Source organism: Capsicum annuum, chromosome 9 (genome assembly GCF_002878395.1).
Source record: "Capsicum annuum cultivar UCD-10X-F1 chromosome 9, UCD10Xv1.1, whole genome shotgun sequence".
NCBI lineage: Eukaryota > Viridiplantae > Streptophyta > Magnoliopsida > Solanales > Solanaceae > Capsicum > Capsicum annuum.
Genome location: NC_061119.1, coordinates 36930320 through 36951756, shown reverse-complemented (window position 1 = coordinate 36951756; position 21437 = coordinate 36930320). Strand labels below are relative to the sequence as shown.

General features: G+C 28.3%; 1 protein-coding gene across 1 annotated transcript; it reads right to left on the bottom strand.

The window, feature by feature from the left end:
- Positions 1–9425: 9425 nt before the first annotated feature.
- Positions 9426–11815, bottom strand: LOC107842876 (L-type lectin-domain containing receptor kinase S.4). The gene has a single exon (XM_016686918.2). It carries the CDS (start codon positions 11702–11704, stop codon positions 9656–9658), a length of 2049 nt encoding a protein of 682 aa, XP_016542404.1. The 5' UTR covers positions 11705–11815; the 3' UTR covers positions 9426–9655.
- Positions 11816–21437: the final 9622 nt, after the last annotated feature.

Sequence of the window (21437 nt, the reverse complement as noted above, 5' to 3'; positions counted from 1 at the left end):
AAAAAAAAAGAGAAAAAAAAGGTTGACACAAATAAATTAAAACATGAAAATAAAATTAAAGAAAAAATAAAAAATAAAAAAAATAAAAAATAGAATAATAAAATTTAAAAAAAAGTGATAATAATAAAAAATAGAATAATAAAATTTTAAAAAAAAAGTGAAAATAATAAAAAATAGAATAATAAAACTAAAGGAAAAAATAAAAAGTGAAAATAAAAAAAAAAAAATTTGAGAGACAAATAAGTGGGGAAAGTAAAAAAAATATATTGAGGTGTAGAGGGATAAAATGGTACTTGTACTATACTTAAAAAGTAAGGAAGGTTATTCTTTAAAGACATTTCTTATTAGGGTCAAATATCTAAAGTCACCCATAATTTGGTGTCCAAAATGATACTAAATTAATTGATATTTTCATTATTCTAATGATTATTTTCAAACTAAAATTTGACTGACAAGTAGTTAGGTTTTCCATCTTTGTTTCATTATTATAAAGAGAAAAAAAAACATAAAACATATATAATATAAATTTCAATGAAAAAAATAATTTCTTTTACTACCTTCCTGTTTTTTTAATTTTAGTTTGGCAACTAACATATTGCATTAATCACGAAAGAGTTAATTGCAAAGTCTAAGATATAAAAAGTGAAAATAATAAAAAATAGAATAATAAATTTAAAGAAATAAAATAAAAACTAAAAAAAAAGTAGAATAATAAAAGTAAAGGAAAAATAAAAAAGTGAAAATAATAAAAAATAAAATTTGAGAGATAAATGAATATGAAAAGTCTAAAAATATATTTGAGGTGTAGAGAGGTAAAATGGTACTTTTAATATATTAAAAAGTAAGAAAGACTATTATTCAAAGATATTCTTATTTGAGATCAACTATCTAAAGTCACCCATATTTTGACTTATGATTAGTTTATGGGCTAGCTTCATGGCAAAAGTGAAAATGAAAAAGAGAAAAACCGATGTTATTAGTAGGGGCATGACTCATCAGAGTGCTCAACAGGAGAGTTCAATCGCAATTTGATATTTCATTCGTTTATTAAATTTGCCTATTTTAGTTTGTCAAATTCAGCTCAAATTCATCCATTTGACACCTATAAATAGAGTTGTTTCAATACTCCTACTCATAAAATAATTACCTAAGTTGATTTGTTTTTTTACATATAGGGTGTATTTGGTATGGAGGAAAATATTTTTTGATTTATGTTTATTAACTATTTAACTTTTTAATGCTTGATTGGTCGGAATTTTTAAAATTAATTTTTTTAGAAAAAAAAGTTTCTTAAAATGAAAAAAATGACTTTCTAGTGGGAGTAGAAAAATAAGTTTCATAGTTAACATTCTACACTAATTGTCTAATTTAATCACCCCCAACATACTCCACCACATCCCCCTCCTCCGCCCTCACTCACACCGCTCGGCCCCAGGCCAACTCCAGTAATGCTTTTGGGACAATATTATTTAGGAAAAAGGATTAAATATACCTCTGTAGTTTATTGTATTGATCATCTTGTCCTTTGTTATACAATGCGGCTATTTTTACCTCTATCGTTAATAAATATAACAAATACACTTGAGTTTTACTCAAATATAAGAATATACTAGCTTTGAAGTTCTCGAATTCGTTCTTGAATTTAAAAAACACTTTCTTGAAATCATTTTTTAATTAATTTTCTGCTACTTTTCTTATATTTTTAGCTTTCACTCGTTCACTTATTAACTTAAATTTCTTTGTAGGTTATTTGATTCCTAACATGATTCGTTTCTTAAAAGATTTAAGGTTTCATCCTGAGAAGTAGGCAAAATTGAATCTGAACATTTTTAGTAAACTAGTTATTTTTGAGTAAGTGCGGTTGAAATTCACTGAAAACACTACGACGAAACTATAGACTAATTTGGAGTCAAAATTCAGAGCTCAAATTGACCCGAAAAACAACATTGCGACAATGTGTATCACATGTGTATATCACACATGTTTTCAGGATATATACAAATATATATGATATACAAGAGATACATGGATATACAACGAGTATATACACATATAAAAAGGTAATATACATGGAAGATATACATATATATAAAAGGAGATATAACCCGCCTCGAAAATTCATTTTTTTTCCCATCCGTACAAGTTTGCTCTTCTTTCTTCTCTTTGCTCAATTCTTTCTTTATTTCTTTCTTTCTTCTGCTTCTTATCTTCAACATAGAAACTTGGACATAAAAGAGTTTCAAATTAAATCTCTTTAGAAAAAAAATCTTTTTCTTCAAGAATTTAGTTTAGGAGACTAGCAGAATTTTTTTATTCCATGATTCGATAAATATAGAAGGATGAAACTAAATCAGATCAAACATAAAAAGGAGATCTTAGAACTAAAAGAAAAGAATAAATGCTGTAATGGAGATTAAAGTAGACGATGACTACTTAGTGCTATTTCTTTAACTAAAAATTAGGCTGGACCGTGCCAAATTGAGTTACTTTTGGCCATATGTAAGCCGAATGACCATAGCTTTAGTTTATTTATAACAGGTAGACACTAAAGAGTGTACTACCTACTAAGTTCCACTTTCCATTGTTCGGAATATTTATGCTCTGTTTGGCCATGAAAATTATAATTTTTTTGAGTTAGAAATAGAATTGGAATTGAAATTGAAGTTGTGTTTAACTATGAATATAAATTGTAATTGTTTTTGAAATTTTGTGAGAAAAGTAGAGTGAAAAAGATGAAAAGAAGTTTTTCTTGTTTTCACTTTTCCAAATACAATTTGTTCAAATTGTATTTGAAATTTTTATGGTCAACCACGTTTGTTTTCACTTTTTTCACTAAAATAGAACAATTTTTCAGAAAAAAATAAAAAAATACTCATGGTCAAACGGCTACTTAGTTAGTGTTTGGCCATGTTTTATTCTGAAAATACAAAGAAGTTTTCTTTTTTTACAAAGTTAAAAACTTCATATAAAAATTGAAGTTGTGTTTGGTTGTGAAATAACTTAGAGTTACTTTTAAATTTTTGTGAGTAATTTGAAGCGAAAAAAGTGAAAACAAATTTTTAAAATTTTTAAAAAAGTAAAAATAAAATTTCATGATCAAACGTGTATTTCAGAGTTCAACTCCAGACAAAAGTGAAATTTTCAAGCTGAAACGAGCCCTTAATATTTCTTTCTAAGAACTTTATTCAAGGTGCGCCATTGATCTGCTGGTGGAGGTTTCTAGTATTATTTTTAAAAGAGAAATCAGGCATGCTTGTCAAAGACTTTATTTTGTTAGATTATCTGTTCCCTTTTAAAGATATTGTTTTGACTATCTTTAGTTCATTGTTGAGACTATTATATGTAAAAACGTTTTGGTAATGTTTGACTCATAAACCTTACTCATGAAGTTCATTTTTCTCGATGTTCCACTGAACCTTTGTCTAGTTAGACACATTTCACTATGGGTGTGTTCCAAAACTTTTTTTTTTTTTTTAATTTTGCCTAGTTTGATTCGTTCATAAGTTTTTTAAAAAAATACTTCCTCCCAAATAAATTATTGAGTTATTTTTCAATATCAAATTTTAAAAATAATTAAAAAAATAATAGTGAAAAATAACCTACAATTTATGTTCTAAATTTATTTTTTTAAGAGGTGTGTCATACATTTTATTATTTTGAAATGAAAGGAGTATTTTTTTAAGGAAGACAAATTCTTTAAAATTGAAAAAATGACAGTCGAATTATAACGAAAGTAGGAAGCATAAGAGCCCGTTTGCGATTGCTGTTAGAAAACTGTTTATTTGAGAAACACGTTTATAAAATAGCTTTTCAGAAAAATGTTTTTGAAGAAAAACAATTTGTATTTGGTAAATTTATTTGAAAAGTACTTTTGCTAAACAGATTGTGTTTGAATAATCTTTTTCAAGAAATGCTTTTGAGAGACGAATGACCAAAAAGGATATGTATCAATAGACTTTCACTACTAAAATTATTTTATAAAAATATTTATTTAAATATCTATTATAGTATTTTTAATTAAAATTTTATTTTTATTTAATTAAAAAGTACTTACTATAAAATTTTCAATCAATATTTATATACATAGATACGCTAAAAAATATTAAATAATAATATATTACTTGAATAATTTAAATATTACTTAAAAATATCAAACAAAAATGAATTTAAAAATTATTTCATAAACTAAATCACTACATATGAAAAAATTCATCACATGGTAAGAAATATGCCACTTTTCATGATTTTATTTAAACTTAAATATTCTAAAAACATTTACAAGTATTGTCAAAATACCATTTGATCTTGCAACGTGATTCATCTGTCATTTATTATCATAATAATAAAAATAAAGAGTTATATATTCTTCGACCATCATCATCAATGATGTTTTTTATTTTATTTAAATAAAATGAGCGAAAAATAAAATCATAATATATAAATCATAGAATAAAATAAAGAATTATGATGTAAATATGAAATATAAAATTTTAAAATCAAACTTATAAGATATGTTAATTAATTAATAAAGGGTTATATCTAGCTTTCTAGAATAGAAACTAAGGGAGGAAATAGAGGAGAAATCTATTCCTAAATAGAAGAAAATGCTAGTTCCAAACTAGAGGAAAGTTCTAGTTCAAAAAATAAAATAAAAGAATCAAATGAATGACATAGACGAATTAGTTTATGGATTAGAAAAACTTGATCTAAAAGACCAAAAATATTTAGTTGCTATTAACACCTTTACTGGAAAGGTAAACAATTGATTTAAAGTAGTATCAGAAGATGCTGAAAAGGTTTTTTAAATTGAAGTCCTAGAGCAGTTTAAAAAATCAACTAGAGCATATATAGTAAAATATGTTGGATTTGAATTCTTAGGTATTCAAGGGGATATATATATCTATAATATATTAAAAGTGTGAAGACCTTTAGAAAAGTGATTTGAATTTTTTACTCTTCATTAAAAGTATATCCTTTAGACAAAATCGTCTTTTTAGTATTTTACTCAAGTTATTAATTTATTGTATTTATAATATTTAAAATTAGAGATTCCTAAAATATGGTAAGAGAAAATAACAAGGAAAAAACAAGGCTAAAAAGAAAGTCTATTTCATTACTTAAATTAAAAAAAGAGGAAAATAAAATTTACTTAAAAAAAGGTAACAAACTTTCTTCTAAAGAAAAACAAATCTTACTTAGAAAAGGTAAGAAGCTTTGTTTAAAAGGAAAAAAAAACTCCCCGAGTAAAGTTTGACAATGAAGATTTAGTTTTTTAATATTTAATAAAAGAAAAATAAGACCCAATTATATTGTTCATATGTTACAAATTTTAGGTGAGTACATTCTTATATTTATTATATAGATTCAATTCTTTGATTTTTAATTACGTATTTGCTTTATTTTTTATTAAAGATTACAATTTTTTTAATATTATTACTTACTTAACTTGATTAAGACGGCTTTGTTTAAAAGGAAAAAAAAACTCCCCGAGTAAAGTTTGACAATGAAGATTTATTTTTTTAATATTTAATAAAAGAAAAATAAGACCCAATTATATTGTTCATATGTTACAAATTTTAGGTGAGTACATTCTTATATTTATTATATAGATTCAATTCTTTGATTTTTAATTACGTATTTGCTTTATTTTTTATTAAAGATTACAATTTTTTTAATATTATTACTTACTTAACTTGATTAATACGTGGCTTATTTTTTTTTCTTTCACCACTTAAATTTGGTATAGTTATGTTTGTACTTTAATTTGTCAGTATATACATGGATAAACCTTGGTTTGGACTTCAAATTTGTGGTTCTATTGGCTGCAAAAATAATTATTTTATATGTGTTTGATTAATTGGTCTAATATCTAGATTATTGTAGTTTTTCTTTTATTACTAACGATTGTTTTTCTGCTTACTACAATTTGATAACTCAATTATCGTATTGTTTTGTTGTGGTTTATAGGATGGTTGATAAATATTTGGTCAGATTTTGAGGAATTTTGTGAAAAAGTTAGGTTTAACAATATTATTTTATTGTAGTTTTTGATTCATTACTATCTGTTGTCTCTTAAGTTGAATCATGTATATGTTCAAAGACTAATTCGAGATTTATTATGTTAGCATAAATTTGTAGATTTATTTTGATCTGTCTATGAATTTTAAGTTGCAATGATATCTAATGTTAGCAGGAATGATTCTTTTTAGGTCCATTATTCAACATTGATTCTGATAAGAAGGTGAAACTGATAGTTGTTGGTGGTGTTTGAGGCCACTAATGTCAACTTATCTTGTCTATGCCAATTAAGTTCTGATTGTAAAGTAAAAACCTATGAAGAGCTCATGGTGGTTTGGTGATTGGGGGGAGATCCAATGTTCATGGGACGAGGAGTAGATTCTGTGTTTTTCAAGAATATATCCTAATCAAATCAAAATTACAAAATGGTCTGGACTTGAATAGACCACCAAAAGGAATCTGGCAGGAGATTCTTGGGGAACAGATTTTCTTGTGATTTGAGGTAAATTTTTTTAAAATTTTAATATTTTCTTAAAATTCACAATAATAAATTATTACTTAAAATTGATAGAATTTATTTAGATCCTAGGTCAAGGCTATTAAAAAGTCTTAAACAATAACAAAAAAATTGTTTATGTAAGGAGAAAAAGTAAGAGTAGACAATTTAATTAAAGTTTTCGTTAATGTTTTGTCTTCGGTATACAACAACAAAATGCCCAGTATACTTTCACCAAATAGGGTCTGGAGAGGGTAAGTGTACGCAGTCCATACGACTACCTCAAAAATATTTTGTCTTTAATATATTTAATATATAATTTTGTTTATTTGTTACTTAAGTTTAATCCGCTGGGTCGAATCCCAACAAATAAAGATTTACTTAATTTCTATCCAAAATTACATCTATATTTTAGTATATTAAATTATTTGTATGTGAAGAAAATATTTAACCCTAAAGAACAAAAAATGATCAGTCATATATTTTAATCTTCTTAATGTGTTTAGATGAGTTAATCCGATGCTAACTGATGGTATTATAAAATCACTATTTTTAATTTCAATGGCATTATAACTTCAAAAATTTAAATAAGTTGCTTTCAGAAGAAAAAGTTATAATTACTATGTAGTATATTAAAAGCTTAAAGAATTTAGACTTTCATATACTCTCTAGGAAAAGAACTACAATTTCTTTTTCAAATATATAGCAATAAAATTTAATTGGATATCAAATATTATTTATGTAAAAAAAAATACGTGTGAGAGTCTAAGTTCGGGTATAAGATAAAACTGAAAAGATTTACAACATTTACAAGTTTTCTTTGATATCAGGACATATCATTCTATGTAATTATTTATTTAAATCTTAACCTTGCTAGAGAAGACATTAGAAGTGTATATATATTAGAATAATACCAAATATGATGTATTAGTAATGTTATGATTAGTTATATGTGATTAATTATGTTGAGATTATTTCGTATTCACTGTCAATTCTGTACTTAACCATGCTTATTTCTAATTTCTATCTCTAATCTCTAATCCATACTATATTGAAAGTGTGGTCTTAGAAATACTATTTGAACTTTTTACCCTTTATTAAGAGTTTTTTTTTAAAACAAAATCGTTTTTTCACTATTTTCCTAATATTTAAGAGTTGAAAATTAATTAAATATTTATAGTAAAACTTTTTCTTATTAGAAGTCGTCAAAATTAATGACAACTAATACTTTTTTAATTAGTTTAAGAATTCTAAATCAATTAAAGATGATTTTAAGAAGATTTGAGAAATCTAAAAATAAATATGAAAGCTTTAGAATAAGGAAAATATAAGAAAATAGCAAATTTTTAAAAGTTTTAAGTAATTAAAATTTTTCTAAAAGATTTAACTTTAAAAATAAGAAAAGATTTTAAATATAGAAAAAAAAATCATACTACAAATATAGTTCAAATCGTTGTGTCTCTCTTAGCCTCAAGCAGCAAGGAAAAGAAGTGTTGCATGAAAAAGCAAAAGTGACGATCCATAAACCACTTGAAATTTTTGGTGGTAAATATATATGTACATTGTTATATTAATGTGTGAAGAATTTTTGCTAAGTAATTTGAACTTTTTCCACTTTATTGAAAATTTACGCAATAGACAAAATGGTCTAATTTTAAATAATAAAAAATTACACCTGTGAAACACGTAAGATTAAACTCGTATATCTATAATCTATATATCTATATAATATATTAAAAGTGTGAAGATCCTTTGAAAAGTGATTTGAACTTTTTGCCCTTCATTAAAAGATCCTTCTTTAGACAAAACTGTCTTTTCACTATTTTCTTCAATTTATTATTTAATTATTATTTATTAACTAGACTCCTAAAATATATGGGACTCCTAAAATATATGGAAAGAGAATCAATTAATATTTTTCTTTGTACTAATCAATTAAAAAAAATACTCCTAAAATACGATAGAAAAATACTCTATAGAAATTTCTATATATTGACCTCTTTATCGTATTATTTTTTCTACACAAACTTTTCAATCAATTCATTCCAATAATTTAGCCTCGAAGAATTCTCAAATTTCAAATGAAGACCATCACCACTGTTGTGCTTAAGCTAGATTTGCATGGTGAAGAACATATTAGAAAAGTCGAACAATTCATTCGTCAATTTAAAGGTAATTCATTTTAATTAATTAAACATCATTATGTGTAGATTAGTTAATAAGAAATTTTTGGTAAAGATTAGGTTTAATCAAAAGATGAATGTCGATTGGCTTAACAATTTTTTTGGTAAAGGTTAGTTTTAATTAAATAAATTCTCCAAAAGATGTTGAATTTAATTATTGTATCTATCTTTATTATTTAAATAAATATCCTATTTAGTGTAATATTTAAATTCAATAAAGTGAGGTACACGTATGAGGTGCGTACACCTAAACTAGTATATATATATATATATATATGCGTGTGTATAAGTGATAGGGATACTATTGTCATAAAAAAATAATTTTCTACTTCTGCTTCTTTTTTAAAAGCAGAAATTTTCTATTTCTTCCTTTCTGCTTCTTTTTAAAAGTACCTTTACAAGTTTACCAAATATTTTTTTTTCACAAAAAAAAAAGTGCTTTTTTTTTTTTAAAAAAAAGAAGCAAAATATCAAACAGGGTATAATTTTCCACCTCGATCCCCACACACCAAAACATTCCACCCACCCTTGCTCTCCATAGTCCATAGCCCCCATCCCACTACTACGCTCACATCCCTTACGCCCCACCGTATTCCTTCTAATGTTTGCCCATCTTAAATAAATACTTTTCGGATAATACTTACTAGTTACTACTTACCCACCCAAATACAAAAAACCAAAATGCGTAAGAAAACCACATATTTCGTGCCAAACACAAAAATTATCTGTTTCTTGACCAAAAACAATAGCTAAACTTTCATAACTGTGTCATAGAAGTGTGAAACTCCTTTCATTTCTTAGATGATTACAAACACTAAAAAGTGAAAGGCCAGAAAGAAGTTAAGAACAAAGAATGTACTGTAATTTAGCTTTGAACTTTAAAGTAGTATTCATCAGGAAAATGTTCCTGGAAAAAAGAAAAAACAAAAACAAAAATCTGCACACTTCTTCACAATCACTATCTAGGTAGTTCATCAGTAAATAAACATGAAAGCGGTGCAGTAGAAACAGAAACAAATGTACCATCTACATTTCCATCAGCCAAATATGTGTGTCCCCTTGAAGATGCTAAAGAATGCAGACATTCATTTTCGTCGAACCCAAATGCTCCATTATAATCACCAGGAGCCATTGGAGCACCAGCAGGCAAATCAGCTTCACCTTCCAAGTAACTCATCACTTGTCTCATGCTAGGTCGAGATGACGCCTCATTGTTTGAACACATTAGTCCCAATTTCATCACCATCAGAACTTCACTTTCATTGAAATCACCTTTCAATCTCTTGTCTATAACATCAAGAACTTTTCCTTCTCTCCATTTGTTCCACACCACGTCCACTAGAACTAATTCCTCAGGTCCTGCCTTTGACTCAATCGGTCTACGCCCGCATACCACTTCAAGCAACAATGCACCAAAGGCAAAAACATCAGATTTTTCAGTAGCCCGTCCTGTTCTTGGTAATTCGGGTGCAAGGTACCCCAATGTGCCAACCACCCTGGTCGTGGACGGGTTTGATCCGTGCTCGTATAATCTTGCTAGACCAAAATCACCAAGCCTGCCATTTAACTCCCCATCTAGTAGCACATTACTAGCCTTAACGTCTCGATGCACCACAACTTGTTCATAACCTTCATGTAAGTATAGTAAACCAGAAGCAACTCCTTTGATGATTTTGAACCTCTGCTCCCATGTCAACACCATTCTAGTTTTTTCAAACAAGAAATTATCCAAGCTTCCATTAGGCATAAAATCATACACAAGTAACAGATCACCACGACGTCTACACCATCCAACTAATTGAACCAAATTCCTATGACGAAGTCTTCCAATGCTAGATATTTCAGACACAAATTCACGTAAACCCTGTTTAGATTCATGGGAAATACGCTTCACAGCGATTTCCATATTCGAATTTTGTAAAACACCCTTGTACACTTTGCCAAATCCACCAAGCCCAAGAAGCTCACTATCCTTAAAACCTCTAGTAGCTTGCTTGAGTTCTTGATAAGAATATCTATGAGGACCAACCTCAAGCTCCCAAGACTCTATCACATCAGCATTCTTAAATCTCCTAATTAAATAAATACCAACTAATACAGCAATCAAAACAAAAACAAATCCTATAATTGACATGGCTAGAATAAGCCCAGTGTGCTTCTTCTTGAGACCAGGCAATGATGGAAGTGAATCCAAGTCAAGAAACGTGGCTTTACCATTCAACTTAAAGCTCCAACCAAAAATATAATGTGAACTTGCAAGCAAACCGGTCGAAGCAGAAAAACCAACATACATTTTTTCTTTGAGAAATGGAGAAAGATCTATATGATAAGAGAAAAGAGGCAACTTGGGCTTTGTTGTTAATCTTGAAAGACTAACATTAACCAAGTTTGTAACAGAATCATATTCTACCCATGCCAATATTACCTTACCACATTTAAGATTCAGATCTTCTTTAACCAAATCATCATCAAAATAAGAAGCAGCAGCAGACATATTAGACCTTAAACTATTGATATTTATACCAACATGGTTATCATTAATATCTCCAAACTCAAAATCTTGTACTGTATCGAACTCAACAGCAAATATATGATTTGAGAAGTTACCAACATCAGTAGCATTTAGTAAACCAAGATACTGACTTGGAAGAGCTGTACTGAAATCATTGGACTGAGAAATGGTAAAAGCAAGTCCATGGCCACCAAGTTTTGGATATTCAGGGACTATAGCAAGAGCAAAACATGTTGAAAATGAATACACAGTGCCATTAGTTGAGTTCTTGAACTGAAAAGGTGAAGAATACAAAGCATGCCCCATTAATCTACTTGTTTCATTAGTTAATTGAATAAATCCATTTTGGCTTATTTCTGCAACTCCACTTAAGGTGATGTTGTTGTTTGGTTCATTGAATCTTGTGTAAATGAAGCCATCAAGTTGTTGAGATGAAACTAAGATTGAGAGAGAAATGAGAGAACAGAATAGTACTATACGACAACTATTGACCATTTCTATAGTGGGGTTTCAAGATTTTCAGGCCAGATTTCAAGATTTTGGACTGAAAGCTATAAAAGATTTGAGCAGCTTCTTGTTATGGTTATTGCTTTTTAGGGTGTGTTTGGTATGAAGAAAATGTTTTCCATAGAAACTATTTTCCTAGAAAATGTTTTCTTGAAAAATAAGTTGATTTCTTATTTGTTTTCTTATGTTTAGTTGGTAGATTAAAATATTTTTTGAAAAATATTTTCTAGTGTTTGGTTGGTGAATGAAAAAATATTTTTCAGAAAATAGATTTAATGTTTAGTTAAATAGTAAAAATACGTTTTAAAAAATTATTTTTGACCCTGAAAAATACTTTTTTAGGATGTGTTCGATATGAAGGAGGAAAAATATTTTTTAAAAAAATAATTGTTTCTTACGTATATTCTTGTGTTCGTTATTCAAATTGGGTAAGTATATATTTTCTAAAAGTATTTGTATATGTTTAACAAAAATAATGAGAACGAATAGGATAAAAAGAATGGATAAGAAAAAAATTGAATTTATTTTTAAAAAGTAAATTAAAAATTATTTTTTGGAGAAGGGATTTGGTAGGTGGAGGTTGAGGTTGTCAAAATAAGTAGTAAGGGCGGGGTACGAAAAAAAATTTAATTTCTTTTTTTGGAGAGGGCTAGTAGGGGGTGAGTGTCGGGGTAGGGGAGTAAGGGTAGGATAAGAAAAAAACTATTTTTTTTCTTGAAAAGACGGTGGGGGTGGGTGGGGAGGTTGGTAGGGGTGGGGTCGGATAGCGGATGGAAAGAAAAAAGTTTGAATTTAAAAATAAATAATATTTTTTTTAAGGGAGTAGGAGTTTGAATTTTGAGTTAGGAGATGAGGTAAGAAAAAAATTTGAAATATTTTTTTTTTGAATGAGGGTGGTAGGGTATGGGGGTCGAGGTAGGGGAATGAGGGTGGGGTAAGAAAAAATTTAAATTTTTCAAAAAATAAATTAAATTTTGTTTTTCGAGGGCGAGGGGGTTGGTAGAGTGGGGGGGTCGGGTAGGTGGGTTAAGAAAAAGTTAGATTTTTTTTTTAAAAAATAAATATTGTTTGTTGGAAGGGGTTTGGGGGAGGGGGGATTGGGATTTGGGTAGGGGATGAGGTAAGAAAAAAAATTGAAATATTTTTTTTTGGATGGGGTGGTAGGGCGTGGGTTGGGGGTAAGGGATTGGGAGTCAGAGTAAGGATGAGTGATTTTGAGAGTCGTGTAAATATTTCAACTTGAGAGTAACATTGAAAGAGAGTTTTAAAAAATATTTTGTTTACTTTTTGAAGGGAAATCATTTTCCTTAGATTTGAGAAAAATTAGTTGATTTGAAAAATATTTTTCAAAATCATTAAGCCAACCAAATATGAGAAAATTGAAAAACATTTTTCAGAACCTTTCAAGTAGAAAATGTTTCCTTCATACCAAACACACCTTAATGAAAAGGGCAGTTTTGGGGTCTGAGAGAAATGTTACTTCTACACAGCCAAGACAAACAAGAAGAGTACCATTTGTAAAGGAGTTTTCTTTTTCAAGATTTTCAGGTCAAAGACAATGACAACATACCCCGTCAAATCCTACAAAATAGAGTCTGTAGAGGGGTAGAAAGTACACAATTCTATCACTAACTCATGAGATAGATAAGATAGATAGACTATTTCTAAAAACCCTCAATTCAAATGCAACAGATTAAAGTATAAAAAATCAGAAAATGGTGAAGGTAAGAAAAAAACAAAAACAACAATAAATTGATGTGATAATTGAAACATACTAAATAATAAGATTTGGAATGTTTAAGAAAGCTTTGAGGAAATTGTAAGCAAGATTGTTAGGTACTTTTTAATAAAAAATGCACTATTTAGGATATGGGAGAAGTGTTAAAGGAGGACAGGCAAACAAGGAGAGTGACATTTATTCTTACAGATGTATTATTGTTTTTGGACTGCAGCACCATTATGGTGGCTGTCTTTGATTATTTAGTATTCCCTCCTATTAAAGAAAAAAAATGAACTACTTATTGTTTTTTTTAGTAATCTTTTAATTTCAATTTTTTACATAATATATTTAGAATCACAGAATTAAAGAATATTTTGATATATTTGACATAATTTTAATTTAAAATTAAAGATTAAAAAATTTATTTATTTTTTAAAATATTATGTCAAATTAAAGTAGGTTATTCTTTTTAAAACAAAAAAAGTACTCCTAGTTGTAGGTTTGTTATGATGTGACGCCACTATAATTTTTAATTTCGATGTTAACCTACGACTTCTAACATTATTACATGGAATTAAGGTAAATTTTCCCCTTAAAATAAACTTCAATTTCTGCTATTCTTAATTTACGTTTTTTTTTCAAAAAAATAATTTTGTGCTTGGATTTACAAACTGATTTTTCAGTGTTTTTGTTATGAAATTTCTTTGATTATCGTCTTTTAGGCTACATTATTTTGAATTAACATTATGAATAGAGATTCAGGACCATCTTTTAGTCTTGGATTTTCTCAATTAGAAACTATCAAAGAATATGAAGACATTGTAAAATTCGTTCCTGGTAGTTTTGACTATGAATCTATTGGTTTTAATGAAAATAGATCCAAGCACAGAAATGATCCACACACTATGAAGAAATTGCAGCAAAATCATGTTAAGAAGGATAAGAAAAAATAATTTCATGGTTCTAAGAAAAGTGGATCCAACAGTTCTGCAAGTAAGCTCTTGCCAAGAGAAGAAGAGCTGTTGAAGTTATTTTCAGAGATGAGCTTCCTAAGGTATTTGCATGTTCAGATCTGTTGAATATTAGTCTGAGATATATTTTTTCACTCGCCTAATACGTTTTAAAATTTATTTTCTATCTGGTTTATTGTTTACGATTTTATATGTATCTTGTATTTTTTATGTGTCATTGAAATTAACATAACAAAATATATAAGTTTATTAGTTTATAGACGCATATTGTGTTAACTTGTATTTGTGAGTTAATGTTAATGCATTGATATGTATCTAGTGTTGTTTAGTTTTATTGAAAAACGTATTACAAAAGATACTTGTTATTTCTTCTAGATACATATTTTACTATCTTGTATCTATGGTTAGATGAGTATACATTTTAATGTATCTAATGTTTTATTAGTTTTATTGAAATAAGCAAATGAAAGATACATATTTTTAAGCTTAAAGATACATTTTGTATTATCTTGTATCTATTGTATGATGTTCTTACAGTTTTTGTATATATTAAACTGTCTTATTGTAGATTTGTATATATTGTTATGTCATTTATACACTGTATTACTGCATTTAGGAAGGAATTACATTTAGTTTACTGTACTTTGATTCCCCTGCTAAAAAATATCTTTGCAATGGTCTAACTACCTAAGCACAGATTTCAAAGAAATACAGTCCTAAGCTACACTATTCACCATTTGTTGTCATTTATATATCAACCTTTTTTGACCTAAATATCTTTGTTTGATAATTTAGTGGAGTTTCAGTTGCAGAGCTCTGCCAACACCGATTTTTACTATGCAATCAAGATGCCACACAACATTTGTTTGAAGTAATTGTTGGACTAGATTCCCTAGTCCTGGGAGAAGGTCAAATTCTTGCACAGGTCAAGCAAGTTGTTAAGAATGGACAGGGGGTCCCTTGCTTTGATAGAAAAATAGGTGACCTATTTAAGCATGCAATCACAATTGGTAAGAGAGTTAGAACTGAGATCAATAGCTTCAGCGGATCAATATCAGTCATTTCAGCAACAGTAGAGCTTGCTTTGCTGAAACTTTCAGAGTATTCTTCTTGTACAACCCTCATATTGGAGTTGTCAAGATGGGAAGGTCAATTATTTTCATCGAAGTTCAGTCAGAAATGATCATTGTTTCAGATCTATATTTTCTGACAATTTGTTGGTTTTAACCATATAAAATTACTCAGGACATGATGAAATTCTTTTTTAAGCCATATGTAGCCAACATTACACTTGGGATTTCCTCATATTGCGGAAAAATTTGTCATAGTTGCAGCTGTATTTGTAACATTTATTTGTTCCAAAAGAGTATATAGACATTTGTTCAAGAGGAGTATTCATATATTAAGTTCATTAGTATCTCTACTTCTTTCTACCTGTTACTTTCTTTTGTTTCTAATTTCTTCTCTTTTCCAGTTGTCTCGTCCTTCTATTTGTCTTACTAGAAAAGGTATTAGAAATATAAAACGCAATAATCCTCTGATTAAGGCGACAAAATCATGAGTTACTATTGGTGAAGATCTCAATCTTGCTAATATAAGTAGCAATTAGCTCAGAAGTTCAAAATATTTTACATCACTAATATTGTTTGATTTTTCCATTCTAGCATGATTAACAATACTAGGTAAGGTATGCTTACAATCTACCTACTATGTTTTGGCATGTTTTCAAATTGTTGGAAATTTCATTGCTAAATGCAAACAAAAAAATATTTCTCTTACAATTTCGTGCTAATATCCAGATCATTATTGTTCGTAAAGTACTAAACTAGATCACCTATAGTTCAAACTACCATTTCACCAACTCATTATAAAACTAGTTGAAACCCATATAAAAAGATTTTTTCACTTTATTAAACAAAAGTAACAACTTTTCTAGAATACATAAACTAAAAGTCAATAAGGGAAAATTGAAATACATCCTATTCATTATCATCAAGTGAAAATCCCATCAATTTTTTAAGACCAGGAAAAAAAAAGGGAGAGGAGGACTAAACTCGATAGTATTTTTCAACTACGTATTCATCAACCAATTCTTTAACAGACCTAGCAGACAATGGATGAAAATGAGCAACCTATTCTACAATAAAACTTTTAATCAAAATCCATTTTTTCTCTTCACTAAATTTCTTTCATTTCTTTTTCATTTCCTCTGATTTCAAGTCATTGTAACTGCAGAACTCCATGAATAAAAGCTCTTTACTTTTCTTCAATGCTTCGGCTTTCTGTAACATGTGGGTGTTCATCTTTCCGACCTCAGTCCCCCTCCAACATGATGCTTTAAAGATCCAAATCCAATCCTTCGAACGGCATCATAGGACATAGCTGGATCAATGAAAATAAAACTATAACTTAATTTTCTTCACGTACTGATAAAAAATAGATTACTAGATACATGAACTGCAGAAACTTGTACAACATGTATCTAAAACAAAACTGTTATGTTTGTTTCGTATGTTGCAATAGATAAAACTAAAACATAACGAGATACATAATTAAACAGAACTTTATAAACTCAGATACAAGATGAGCAAAATGTATCATTAGCATAAAAAAAATGTATCTCGGCTTTATTAACATAAGGACAAAAAATTTCTGTAAAACAATAATCAACCAAATGTTAGATACAAAATCAAATTAAGATACAGATAATTAACAACAACCGATACATTAAAAACATAACATATATTTTCTTGTCCGATCTTTTGGTATATAAATTAAAGGAATGCTCAATTGCAAATCATGCCATAACCGAAGTAAGAGTACACTAGTCCCTGTAGATTTGCCCAACCTTAACATCACTATGTTTGCAATCAGTAATGATCTTGTTTCCTTTCCTATCCAACAAAGGCAAAGGAGCAGATGAATTAGATTTATAACTAATTATTTCCGCAATTTTTTCTGATGGACTTTTCGAATAAATTATTGCACCAACTTTACCATCAAACAACATATCATTAGCAGACTTATCTAATGTAGTGATGATTAGTGGATACGTCCCGAAATCACGTTCATTTTTCTTAATTTTGACATACAGCCTCACACTCATTTCGTTTCAAATCAACAAAGGACAAGCATTTTCTTCAACAATGTAACAAGCCTCAATTTTTTTCCGGATTTCATCGATTTTCAGTTCTCCGACAATAGTAGAAATCAGTTTTTCGTAAGTTACATGTTCACCGATCAATATTTCATCGCTCTTATAGCCCACATAGTTGATTTCACTAACCAAAACATCGGAATAACGTAACAATACAAAAATATTTATTTCAAATACACAAACAAAATTAACAAATAAAAAAAATGGTTGTATGAATTTTTTGAACAAGCCGTATGAAGTTTTTGCAATTTCAAAACAGATTATGGAAAATTTTTTGTTTAGAATGTTGGAATAACAAACTAATTACCATAAATTGTGAGATTTTATTTTGTTTTACCTTAATTAGTTAGCTTAATTGTTGTTTTAATGCAAAGTTATCCATTACCTCCCTTAAAACGTGCTAGTTTGTTGAATTAAAACATGTATCCGTAGTATGTATCTAAGTTAATTAACATGTATCATCAAAGGTCAAAAGTTGAAATTTTATGAAATTTTGAAAATAATTGAGATTATTAGTAAATAATAATAAACATGTCATTATATATGTAATTTTTACATTGAATTTTGCATCTTCTGAAAATTGAGCCCATTAAGCTTAATATTTTTCACTTTTCATTTATTGTTAACATAATGGCATTCTATAATTTGTATTTCATTTGTATAAAAATATTTCAATAATAAAAAATATTTTTTTTTCAAATAATTTATATATTTAAAATTAGTGTAAATTTTTTTCTAAATCACAATAATTAATAATTTAAAAAATTACAATTTAAAAAAATTGTTTGACTTTCTAAATTTTATTTTTGTAGCACAAATTAATGTAAAAAAAAATAACATAATTTCTTTGTTCTAATCTATATGACACAGTTCAAACTTTAAAATTAAATAATTTTATTTTCATTTGAAATTAAAAAAACTGTACCACGTGCTTAAAAAACGCGTGTATACATGCATTTTTCCAACTCAGATACGTGTTTTGCCAACTCAGCAATTTAATGCCACATATGCATAAAAATGGTTCAAAATGTTGAATTTTAATGGGATTTAGATGACAAATGAGTAAGTAAAAATATCTACTTTACAAATGGGAACAAATACAAGAATCCATCGAGTTATTTTACCTTAGAATAATTCTTTTTCCCGGAAAACATAATTTTTCCGAAAAGGAATAGAAATATTATATAAACGATATGATGATCTTTCTTTTATAGTTCAAAAATTGTTATGTTACTCAAGAACAGCTACATTCAGAGTTCCAATTTACCCCGCTGTTTATTTAACTTCTTCAGTATTAAAAAATTAATTATTTAATTTAAAAAATCAAAAAATATTATATTATTTTAAGTTTATTTTATATTTGTTATTAAATACTATTGTTTATCAACTGACATATAATTAATAGAAGAAATATAATTAAATTATTTTTTAAGAATATATGAAGTTAAAATGGACAAATAAACATGAATCAACATTATTTTCCTTGTTTAAAGGGCCAAAAATGGCAGCAGGACAAATATGCTGTCTTTTCGTCCCTGTGCTTTTGCAGTTTTTCTCCAAAGAAAAAATGGAAAAGGGTAAAAAAATACATTTAAATTATTTGAAATGAATCAAAAATATTTCTCATTAATTTTTTGGTTAAATATTTAGCTAAAAAATATCCCTTCCTTTAACAGAATTCTATCAAACATGTCACCCATGTAAAAAAGGCCAGGTGAACATGCCACATCATTGTCCATGTGTAAAATTTTCTTTTTAATTTCATCAGCGCAATTTGAAACCTGACCCATCCAAAACAAAAATATAATCGATCCAAAAATAAAATAAAAAAAAGTAATGATGAAATTATATTGAAAATTTTTTGCGAATCAAACAATTGGCTAAAGAAGGCGTCAAAGCAGCTTTAGAGATGAATTCTCCAGTCAGAAATTCAGGTACAACGATGATGGAACTAGTACTACGGGAGAAACTAATGGCAATCACTTAACGTTTTTCTGAGGGAAGTTATAATTTTGCAACATACATCCCACAATGAACCTTAGCCTAGGCCTAAACCATTGGTGAAATATTTATCATGTCATTGTCTTTTAGTAGCTATTCACGAACGATTACAAACTTGTGATCCAAACAAAAAGCTCCAACATTTGCTACTTCCTCAAAGTTGACAAGATTGCACACTTGATACTTCGATGAAAAGTTATTTTTGCTTCTTGGTCGGCTTATTCCTAGTGTGCCTGAGTTCAGCCATTGGTTTGGTAGTCTTCTTCCCCTTTGATTGTGTTCTACTAGAGAGCTTGTGATCCTTGCCCTGTTCATAATCATCATCACTGTCACTGGCATCATTATATAGTCGTCATCTTCATCCTCACTTTTCTCTAGTTTTCTTTTAGCAACCGTATTTGTTCCTCTTGTTTTCTTCTTTTGATCACCATCTTTTTTTTTCCCTTGGAGCTCCTGTTTTGTTTTGCTTTTACAGAAAACTTCTTTAGATCTTCATCACTGTCATTGTTGCTCTCTTGCGACCTTTTCTTATTTTATTTTTGGATTCTTTTTTTTTTTATCGGGTCGGATTTCAAATTGGGCTGATGAAATTAAAGAGGAAATTTTACACGTGGATGATGATGTGGCATGTCTACGTGGCCCTTTTTGCACGGGTGGCATGCTTGGTGGAATTCTGTTTAGGGATATTTTTGAGCTAAATATTTAATAAAGAGATATTTTTGAGCTAAAAACTAACGAAGAGTATTTTTGATTCATTTTAAATAATCCAAGGATATTTTAAAAAACTAACGAATATTTTAAAAAATTAACGAAGAGTATTTTTGATCCATTTTAAATAATCCAAAGATATTTTTGATCCTTTTTCGAAGAAAAAATGAATTACTTGGAATGTTATCTATTCCCCGCACAAACACACAAAAAAAGACAGTTTTGTCAAGTTGGAAATCCAACAATTAAATGCATAATGGAAACATCAGATGGTATATTGATAGGTAAAAGGATAATATACATACGCGCGCACCCCCAAAAAGAGAAATACAGGGGTTGCAAAGTATACTAATAAACTACTAAATGTTCACTTCGCCGAGAGCATCAAGTGGAGGTGCGTCTTTATTTTAATAATAATGGCAAAAATATTTAAATCAAAAGCTACCTAGGTTCAGGATCATTGGATTGGAGTATAAATATTAAACTCTGCGTAACTAATATTAAGCTTGATATTTGGTTAGAAGGCAAGTTTTCAGTTACAAAATTAATAATGTATTGTATTTGCTATTTAGAAATTTCGAATCTGTGTGTTTTCCTCTGCTTTCCTCTGTTTTATATTACTTATGGGTGTCGTATTTATGTTATGTAATCTGCTTCTGTGCTTTACTATGTGTTTGTGTGGTATCTCGTGCCTTGAGCCGGGGGTCTATCGGAAACAGCCTTTCTACTTCATCAGAGGTAGAGGTATGGACTGCGTACATCTTACCCCCCCAGACCCCACTAGGTGGGAATACACTGGGTTTGTTGTTGTTGTTGTATTTGCTATTTAGAAATTTATATAATTAATATACATATTTTTTATATTTTAAAATAATTGGTCTTTTTGTTAAAGTATTTGTTTCAATTAAATTGTTCCTTTTATGAAATTAAGAAAATATTATTATGTTCTCGCAATACTATTTTTATCCTTAAATAACTAAACAAAGTGTATATATTCAAATTTATATTTTCAAAATATAATTAATAAGATTAATTTGATAAAATAAACCTTAGGAAAGTGTCACGTTAACAGGAATCAACTATTTTGAAATGAATGGAATATAAGTTATAGAGAATTAAAACCTACGTTCTTGCGCGGGATGAGAATAAAGACTACTAATATCA

Excerpts from the sequence above, each read along its gene's own strand:
- LOC107842876 (XM_016686918.2), bottom strand. The coding sequence starts at position 11,704 with ATGGTCAATAGTTGTCGTATAGTACTATTCTGTTCTCTCATTTCTCTC.